We start from the raw sequence: 10,574 nt of genomic DNA, 5'->3' as shown, positions 1-10,574 counted from the left end.
ACACACAGAGAACACAAAGAGAACACAAAGAGAACACACAGGAAACATACAGAAAACACACAGAGAACACACAGGTAATACACAGGAAACACACGGGTAACTCACAGAGAACACACAAAGAACAAACAGAGAACACACAGGTAATACACAGGAAACACACGGGTAACTCACAGAGAACACACAGAGAACACAAAGAGAACACAAAGAGAACACACAGGAAACATACAGAAAACACACAGAGAACACACAGGGAACACACAGGTAGCACACAGGGAACATACAGGGAACACACAGAGAACACACAGGTAACACACAGGGAACACACAGGTAGCACACAGGGAACACACAGGTAGCACACAGGGAACATACAGGGAACACACAGAGAACACACAGGGAACACACAGAGAACATACAGGGAACACACAGGGAACACACAGGGAACACACAGGGAACACACAGGGAACACACAGGGAACACACAGGGAACACACAGGGAACACACAGGTAGCACACAGAGAACACACAGGTAGCACACAGAGAACACACAGGTAACACACAGAAAACACACAGGTAGCACACAGAGAACACACAGTTAGTAACACAGGTAACACACAGGTAACACACAGAGAACACACAGGTAGTAACACAGGTAACACACAGAGAACACACAGGTAGTAACACAGGTAACACACAGAGAACACACAGGTAGTAACACACAGAGAACACACAGTTAGTAACACAGGTAACACACAGGTAGTAACACACAGAGAACACACAGGTAACACACAGAGAACACACAGGTAGTAACACAGGTAACACACAGGTAACACACAGAGAACACACAGGTAGTAACACAGGTAACACACAGGTAGTAACACACAGAGAACACACAGTTAGTAACACAGGTAACACACAGGTAACACACAGAGAACACACAGGTAGTAACACAGGTAACACACAGGTAGTAACACACAGGTAGTAACACACAGGTAGTAACACAGGTAACACACAGGTAGTAACACACAGGTAGTAACACACAGGTAGTAACACAGGTAACACACAGGTAGTAACACACAGGTAGTAACACACAGAGAACACACAGGTAACACACAGGAAACATACAGGTAATACACAGGTAATACACAGGTAACACACAGGTAACACACAGGTAACACACAGGTAACACACAGGTAACACACAGGTAGTAACACACAGGTAGTAACACACAGGTAGTAACACACAGAGAACACACAGGAAACACACAGAGAACACACAGGTAATACACAGAAAACACACAGGTAACACACAGGTAACACACAGGTAACACATGTGCATTGTGTTGCTTTGCAGGAATGTGAACAAGCCAGAGTTAAACACAGTTACAGATATCGTTCTTGCTGTTTCTATTACTTTTGAAGAAGACCAGTCTAAGGTTGTCTTGTTACAACAAATGCTATTAGCTGTTCCCTTTTCTATCCAGGACTCTGATACATTTTATTTTATCACATATTACATCCTAAAAAGCTACGCCATGAATAATTAATAGCGGAATAAAACACAATCCGCTTCCCTAATTGCAAATAAAACCCTTCAGTGACGGATATCCGAACAAGTATGCTTTCAATGCCGTGTCCTTTTGAAGCCTCATTGTGTTTTCTGCTGTTGTTTTTCTGATGAAGCTAACATCAACTTTCTGTTCCCAGGAGATACACTCGTTACTTTGGGACCAAAGGGGATGCTTCCCCCTCATTAGGTCACTACGCACTAACACACTACAGACAGTGGGAGAAGAGCATTGACGAGTGGCAAAGACCCATTCTCCAGGACAGGTAGTTGACAGTTCAAACATTGATTATAAATTATGAAGACGTAAATAACAATAGCTTTCCATCCATGAAAGCTTATAAGTGTTTATCACCTTGGCTTGTGTTGCAGCTCCCTCCCCTCCTGGTATAAGTCGGCCCTATTTAACGAGCTGTACTTTGTGGTGGATGGAGGGACGGTGTGGACGGAGCTACCGGAGGACGCTGATGTCAGTGGGGGGGTGCGCAGCGAGGACGGGGGGCTGCCAGCTCAGCCCGCCGTCGTTAAAGAGTTCGGACGTTTCGCCTACCTAGAAGGTAAGTGACACTTGATCGACAGAAAAGTACCGTAATTTTCGGACTATAAGCCGTGCCTTTTTTCCCATTTTTCGACCCTCCGGCTTATATAACGGTGCGGCTAATCTATGGATTTTTACAGCTGACGGCCACTAGGGGACCTCCTAAATCTATGGATTTTACAGGTTACAGTCCACCACCTTTAACTCTATGGGCTCTATGGCCGGTCCGCGCCCCCCACCTTTAGGCGGCGGGCTCCAGCAGGAAAAGCTGGAGGCCGGAAAAGAGTGAGACAGGTAGCGCGCAAAAGTAAAAGTGGAACCGAGAGTGGTACGAGAGACAGAACGAGAGCAAGACAGACAGACATTACGAGAGCGAGACAGTTTGTCCCCGTACCACTGGTTGAAAACCACTGCTGTAGATCACTGCCGGTACGTGCGCTGGGAGCGCACCGTTTAAGTTTGAAGGTTGAAAAGTTTGTGTGTCTGAAACGCTATGTGATACAGTACAGTATACACAGCACATGTTCTGTAGCTACTATTGCACTAAATGGTAACACTTGAATACGTTATGCAAATATGCAACTTGTTTGTTGAAATGTTAATAAATGGGAGCTTCCTCAAACAGCCATCTCTTTCCCGACAATCCCCTCTGTGCACGAACCCTTACATATGGTAATTAAACATTAAAACACCTGCGGCTTATAGTCCAGTGCGGCTTATATATATACACATCATTCAATTTAGCTGCTGCGGCTTATATTCAGGTGCGCCTTATAGTCCGAAAATTACGGTAATCTGAAACTTGGCAATCCATGATAGTTTCAGTTATTTCTCATGCAACACATTTTAACTTCTTTTACGGGAGGAGTGTCTGCTTTCCCCTACTTTATGATGGTAAACTGAATATTTTGGGGATTTGGGTAATTGTTTGAAATTTACAAAACGTTAGAAGAAATCATCTTGAACTCTAGGAAATGATAAAGGGTATCTTCATTGAAGAGACTTTTTGGAGATAAACAATTATTTGATTTATTTCAAAAAATGATTAATCAATATGAACAGATAGTTGGTACTTTTATGTTATGTTAGAAATTATTAACTTTGAGCACTTTCTAGCACTTTATTGATTGTAGTTCCTAATTAACACATTTTAAATATCAGATAAGGTGAACACACCCAAAACTGTGTTGGTATGTTTTGATTGTTTGTTCCCTCATGCTGTGTTTTGGGGCAGCTACAACACTAAAAATGTTTAACCATGAGATATTTGTTGAGTAAAAAGAAAGATATGTCTTAATTAAATATGAAACGCACATAACTAAGCTATTGTTTTTTTCCCAGGTCAGGAGTACAGAATGTACAACACATACGACGTGCACTTCTACGCCTCGTTTGCACTTATCATGCTGTGGCCTAAACTTGCCTTGAGTTTGCAATATGATATTGGTGAGTGAAGTGCTTTCATCTGAGCGTTTGTATCAACTATCTCATCATGTGTGTTTGATAAAGAGCAATGCCAGGGCAAAGTTGAACAGCTTTGATATCTTCTCAGCCGGCAGTGTGGTTCAGCAGGACCCCATGGAGAGGCTGCATCTGATGAGCGGGCGCTACTCTCCTGTCAAGGCCAAAAACGTGGTACCTCACGACATAGGAGACCCAGGTATGAAGAGTGAAACTAGAAAGTGAAAAACTAGGGTACACTAAATGAAATACATTAAGAAGAATTACATTCCAGTGGTGGCTGCGTAGGATTGTTTCCCAATGGTGTGATTCAAACATTTCTTAACTGTCTTCAAGTCTTTTTTACTGGATTGTCTCATTGCACAACATGATGACTCTTTCCCTAGATGATGAGCCGTGGCAGAGGGTAAATGCTTACCTCATCCATGACACTGCAGACTGGAAGGACCTGAACCTGAAGTTTGTGCTGCAGGTCTACAGGGACTTTCATCTCACTCAGGACCATCAGTACCTGAAGGACATGTGGCCCGTCTGCCAGGTACGAGGGATCTATGGGGTCTTAACGGTGCTGCATTTGAGAGTTGAAGCCCATCTGTAGTCATAACATAATTATCCTGGATTTGATGTTGCTTGTTCCACTTAAGCTTTGTTATTGTGGTTGGTCTTCTAGGCGGTGATGGAGTCAGAGATGAAGTTCGACTTGGATGGAGACGGCCTTATAGAGAATTCTGGATATGCCGACCAGACTTATGACGGCTGGACGGTTACGGGACCAAGGTGAGAGGATGAAAAAACATATTAGCTCTGAAAAAAAAACATGATACATAGATGTGTACTTTATTGATCCCCAAATTAGGAAATTATTTTATTAGATATCAGGTTACAAAAATGTGCAGAAATCGTTGCCCTTATTGTGAGTACACATGACCTACTTGTGTTGTCTTATACCCCATAGATTTCAAATACTATGATATACTACAAGAATAATTGTAGCAATCTAGCTTAGTAATACTACCCACTACTGAAACTTTATATCAATAGAAAAATGAATTCTATTAAATTAGAAACCTTGAAGCAATTCAAAGTTAACATACAAAAACCCTCTATTTAATTAAATCAATCCTTAACAGGTCGTTCAATTAATTGAGCACTCCTCAAACAAATAAAGTACTGTATGATAATTTCATTTAAAGGTTACGGTCTGCATTAGATGGCAAGGAAATGTAAAAAGCATGACTTGTGTGTAGCTGCAGGGCTTTCGCTAAATGTGATTAGATTAGAGTAAGAGTAAAGATGAAGGGCTTTCCTTGTACATTTACAATTATATCTATTTTTATAATTAGATCTTGCAAGCTGGGAAATCAACTTAGGAAACGTTAGGGTTTTTATACATTGGCAAGATCAATTGAAGAAAAATATGATGTCATTAGCAAATGTTTTGTAATTAAAATATGACAATCAGAGCTTATTACCCCTTATTTTACAGTTTACATTGAACTAAAATTCTTATATTTTTGTTTTTTTGCAGTGCGTACTGTGGTGGGCTGTGGTTAGCGTCCCTGTGTGTTATGTGTAAAATGGCCAAACTGGTGGAAAATGAGGAGGCATACAAACGCTACAGAGACATCTTGGACCGGGGCAGCGCTGCTTATGACAAACTGCTGTGGAACGGTAAATGATCTCTACTAGTCCAGTGATTGTGCAAAATGTCCCCTTTGGTATTACTGCTTGCAACCGTCTCAAGCTCTGCTCTTATAAAGAACTTCACACTTGACATTGCGCTCCCTATGGCGATAGACTTCCGGGACATAGTTGTGATACAAAAACATGTTCCCGATACTCAGAAACACTTACCAATACTGTCTGTCATACTGCTTTTTGTTTATTCCCTATTTTCCTCTCATGTTTAGGCAAGTACTACAACTATGACAGCAGTGGGAGGGACCTTTCTAATAGCGTCATGTCTGACCAGTGTGCTGGCCATTGGTTCCTGAAAGCGTCTGGACTGGGAGAGGGAGAATACCAGGCAAGTTAAAAAAAAACAAGCCCTTATGAAGAAGTGCGACAAGAAAGATTCCCTATGCCAACCTACAGATTAGACAAACATCAATAAAGTCATGTTTTTCATTAGGACATACTTCAAACCTTTGTAGTCTCAGCATCACTTCCCCTCTCTCTCTCTAGGCTTTTCCCAAAGAAAAAATTCAGACCGCACTGAAATCTGTCTTTGACTTGAATGTAATGAGCTTCGCTGGAGGCCAGATGGGGGCAGTTAACGGCATGCGCCCCGAGGGAGTGCCTGACCGCTCCAGTGTCCAGTCGGATGAAGTCTGGATTGGAGTCGTGTATGGACTAGCAGCCACTATGATACATGAGGTAAGTGTGTATGTTTTTTAGTCTATACACCTTACATTAAAGGGGTAAAACAATTTGGTATATATTAGTTTTTTTCCCAATGCCTCAACTAAGAAATCTATTTATTGAAAGCCTGCATTCAAAGTTTTCTATGGTTCAAGGTCTCGTTATATTTTAAACTTAATGGAGGCAAGTATCTTAGGAGAAGCACTTCAGCTAGGGAGTAGAGAGTAAATGATTGGACACATTATAACAATCCTCTGAAACACTGCCTCATGCCTCTCTGGCTGTCTGTTTTTCAGGGGATGCAGGAGGAGGGTATGCGCACGGCGGAGGGCTGCTACCGAACCGTGTGGGAGCGGCTGGGCATGGCCTTCCAGACTCCTGAAGCGTACTGCGAGAAGGGAATCTACCGCTCTCTGGCATACATGAGGCCTTTGAGTGTGTGGGCCATGCAGCTGGCCCTCAACACTTCACAGAAGGATCAGACCACAACAGCTCAAACTGAAGCTACAGATGGAGAGCACGGACAGGATTTGGGAGAAACTCAGAGCTAGGACCTGATTATTAAAACTGGTGTGACTAGGAAGGTCTTCTGAAAGTAACATCAAAACTCTCCTGCAGTCATCACCCTCATCTGCACCGCTGCCCTGTCTAGTCACAGACTTTTAACTTAATTCTCCACTGTTTTTTTCTTCAAATGTTTGAGACTCAAGGTCAGCACTCTGATGGTTTACGCTTGAAAAACTCAGTAGCTACTGTAGATCATGATATTGTTAGGTCGGAATCTGAAGAGACTGCAAATGGTTCCTAATTTTCTTTTGTTGTCATGATGTGTAGGGTGATATTCAGGCCATGTCAAAATCATAGCCAGTGTGTATTTCTAACTCAAATGTGACCCTTTGTTTCTGTAACATATTGTCTACTTTCCCACCTTTACATTCATTTGCAAGCACTACACTTCACAGTTTTTCAATAATATTGTTGAACACTTGGAACAAGTTAATATGCTTAATATTTTAGGACAGTTTTTTCTTTTTATACTAGCCTCAAGCAGTCACTATTGTCTTTGACAGTCGGGTTCACAAGAGGGCCTGTGAGTGAATCAAACAAGATTTGAAATATTGGTCAATAAAAACGGTCGATTAGAAGATTTCCTCTAAAATTTGAATTCTGTTCTTGGTAATGTAATATGTTTTTTGTTTAATAACATTTGGTGCCTTGTTGCATGTTGGCCACATCTACAGTATATTAATGTAGTGGCAACATTTACTATATTTTATAAAATCCAATACTCATGACAATCATGCTGAATAAATGACTGAATAATAAACCGGAGGTTAATTGTGTTATTTAAATGTATATTGATAAAGTTGTTAGTAAATACAAAAAAACTATCTGTGTACAACACTTTACATTCACAACTTGTAAGATGTCGACGTTTCACAGAACTCTTGGTCCAAGTAGCTAAATTATTAGCCATTCATATACATTTCATTCATTGGTTGGACTGGATGATGTAAGTTTGATGTGTAATGTTGGCTGGTAATATAGCAGAAGTGAAAACATCTTTGTGGAAAAAGGAACAGGTATATCTATCTTTTTCACATAAATGCAGCGTTCACAAAATTAGAACAACTTTACAACTATACAAACTATATGATAACACTTTTAAATGTCACCAGCCCAACACTATAGTATCCAAATGACCATAATGTTTGATCAAGATCTCTCTTAATCAAATTTAACGATAACTGATGTTGGCAGGAAAAACAAATTGGCAGAGCCGATATTAGATAATCTACCATGTCTCTCTGCACCAATCACGACGCGAGTTCACAATGGACGGAGCCAATCACGTCACGGCATCACAATAGACAGAGCCACTCACGGCACGGCTTCTCTCCAAACCCGCCCCCTCACGCTTTTGATTGACAGTGCACTTGTCGCAGTCCTCGCAAAGCGAAGCTGAGATATCCAGAGTAAGTACTAACACTAAATATTACCTTTTTCCTGTTTGACAGTCACAAAACCCAACTTTACAACCATCACTCTCGATGTCAATTGACTATTTTGCCGTCAACTTTTACATGACGGTATACGGCAACTTCAGTCAGTCTGCATCAAATTAGTTAGCATCGCCAGCATTGCTAATGCTAATGTTTCTATTTTAAATAAACGTTAACTGTCATTTTAATAATTGTCAACAGCCATGGGTAAATATGTACATCCGATTGTCATACAATTATTACATTAACGGGCATGTTGTAATTAGCTTATTACACGTTTTGACCTGTGGTACCACCAGCATTAGTCATACAGCTACTGTATGTAGCCCTTACGACTGCGGTCAAGCCAGCCTCCACTTCGGAAAACTGAGTCAAGCCAGCATCCGCGTTGTTTTGCGGTTCAGCCCTCCGCTTCGCGTCGGGCTGAACCACGCCCCTTAGCTGTGATATAATGAGCATATACCACGGCCTGTCGTGAGCTATTGCTTAAATATGCAATTATGTGTTTTAGCTGTGGTTGTCCTTTTTCACTGTCCTCACATTATTTTTCTATTTTCTATATTTTTGCAGGCTGTGGATGACTCTGGCATGGCAGGCATGGACATGAGTGGACAGCTTGGCAGAGTGTCTGGTGGAGCTGAGGAACCAGCTGACTATGGTCCTAACAAACCAGCAGGTCAGGATCATGAACAGTCAAGCTGCTTTTCCTCTGTGCATATATAAGTTCACAATTTGAGATATTCTTGTCTTATGTGCTGTGTTCTCCCTCTCTCAGGTTAGCAACATGGACTATGACAAGCAAAAGGGTGGTTTTTGCTGCCAGACATCAGAGCAGGCTGGACACAGGGCGGTTCAGGTCTCCTAAAAAGAAGCAGGAGTTCACTCCAGGGGTGGAGAGTTTGAAGAGGCATGCTCTCACCACCACTGCCCCACTTGCACAGTGGCCAGATTGCTGCCGCCTGATTGAGGCAATCTTTGTCAGGCTCTGTGTAATCCACCGTAGTCCCAGGAAGAGGGGGACTGGCACAGTGTCAAGATGGGATCTCATCCTGGAGGACTATAGGAAAATCAGGCGCCGCATTCTGTCCAATGGGACAGTTATGCAGCAGACCACCCTGCAGCTGGTGGACGTGAGCCACACCACCCTGGTGCAGGGGCACAATAAGAGGGTGAAAAGGGAAGACAATGCAGTGGTGTTGCAGGGGCTGGTCTTGCCTAGCCGTCTGTCTGTGGCATCTGACCCTCTTCCCCCTGCCAATGTTCGCCCCCAATCAGCAGCCCCCCAGCCAGGTGTTGCTCACCATTACATCCTCCCAAGTAGCACCGTTGGCCAGGTAAAGCTAAAGAGGAAGGCCTCGCCCACAACAGAAACACCGGCAACTGTAAATCTGCGTCCCCAGCTACAGCTATTCCCTGCTCCACCCTCTGGCCCTCAGATGGTGGTGCGGCAGCTATTCCCTGCTTCACCCCAGCTTCCCTCTGGCCCTCAGATGGTGCTGCAGCGGCAGCTATTCCCTGCTTCACCTTTGGGCCATTGCTCCTGGATTTTTAATCCAGTGACCTCACAGGTGCCGGTCCAGGTCGCTGCTCCACAGGCTCCGAATGCCAGCCTCTCCTCTGTTCTTCCTGCTCCTGCTCCTATTCCTGCTCCAACCACCCGAAAGCTGACCTGCAAGGTTGTGCACAACACGTGCAAAAAGTGTGGGAAGTTTCGCACAGCGGAAACTGGACACAGCCAGTACAAGGGAGTTGTTTACTGCCCCTTGGTTGAGGCTTTGCCAAAGGAGCAGTGGCTGAAGGACATGAGAAACAAAAAGTGAAACGTATATCCGCCCCCATAGGCATTGACACTTAATTATGTAGATAGTTTGGTTTACAGTTGTATAGTTATGTGTATATATATCTTATTTATAAATTGTATATAGTAATTTGTATCTTCTATTCAAGAGTGTTATTATCATTATTATTGTTATACCGTTTTACTACTGTTTTAAATGTTATTATGTTTAACTAATTCAAAATAAAGGTTTGGCTTTTTCAAGTATACGTACCTAGTGTCTGTAGTGGAGTGCTATGTTTACAATTTCTATACTTTTTCGTTCACCTGTTCGAAAGCCAAAAACAAAATAATTATAAAACCTATACCAAGGCTTAGTTGATATTAATGTAATGGTTATATTTTAATTATTTATCCACAGCACACACACAATGAGCTTCAATAAAAATCCATATTGGTGACTTAAAAACTATCCCTGATTTAAAAAAAGTATTTAATAAACTTGAAAGAAGTAAATAAGTTTTACTTAATATTTAATAGAAATGTATTAATAGTTAACTGAACACAAGTCTTATCAGTCAATATCTCTGTGATGACCACAGCCACACAGGGTAAACCAACTACACTGCATCCTCATCTTTAGTAGTTTTGCTTCAGTGCAGCTGCAATAAAACATGCCAATTAACACCACACATTTGCTCTAAATGGTAAACTCTAGTGATGGCAGTTTGACACTGAAGCTTCNGGTATACATAAGACAGTTTATACAATACAGAATAGAGTGAATAAACATTAGTAGGTAAATAAAGACAAAGGCAGCAAGAGCTGAACCACCAGTAAGATGTTTAACAACCTGCACAGCGTGATAGAGA

General features: G+C 42.0%; 1 protein-coding gene across 1 annotated transcript; it reads left to right on the top strand.

The window, feature by feature from the left end:
• Positions 1-1,702: 1,702 nt before the first annotated feature.
• Positions 1,703-7,243, top strand: LOC104958191 (non-lysosomal glucosylceramidase-like; the record flags this gene model as incomplete). Its single annotated transcript, XM_010785913.1, has 10 exons — positions 1,703-1,828; positions 1,935-2,119; positions 3,442-3,546; positions 3,653-3,760; positions 3,948-4,099; positions 4,232-4,338; positions 5,090-5,232; positions 5,472-5,587; positions 5,746-5,937; positions 6,219-7,243. Coding segments are annotated over 10 exons (1,489 nt in total), but the record flags the coding sequence as incomplete, so codon positions are not given.
• Positions 7,244-10,574: the final 3,331 nt, after the last annotated feature.

This window comes from Notothenia coriiceps, unplaced genomic scaffold (assembly GCF_000735185.1).
Source record: "Notothenia coriiceps isolate Sejong01 unplaced genomic scaffold, NC01 NC01_scaffold00028428, whole genome shotgun sequence".
Lineage (NCBI taxonomy): Eukaryota > Metazoa > Chordata > Actinopteri > Perciformes > Nototheniidae > Notothenia > Notothenia coriiceps.
This window is presented reverse-complemented; position numbering and strand designations above follow the sequence as displayed.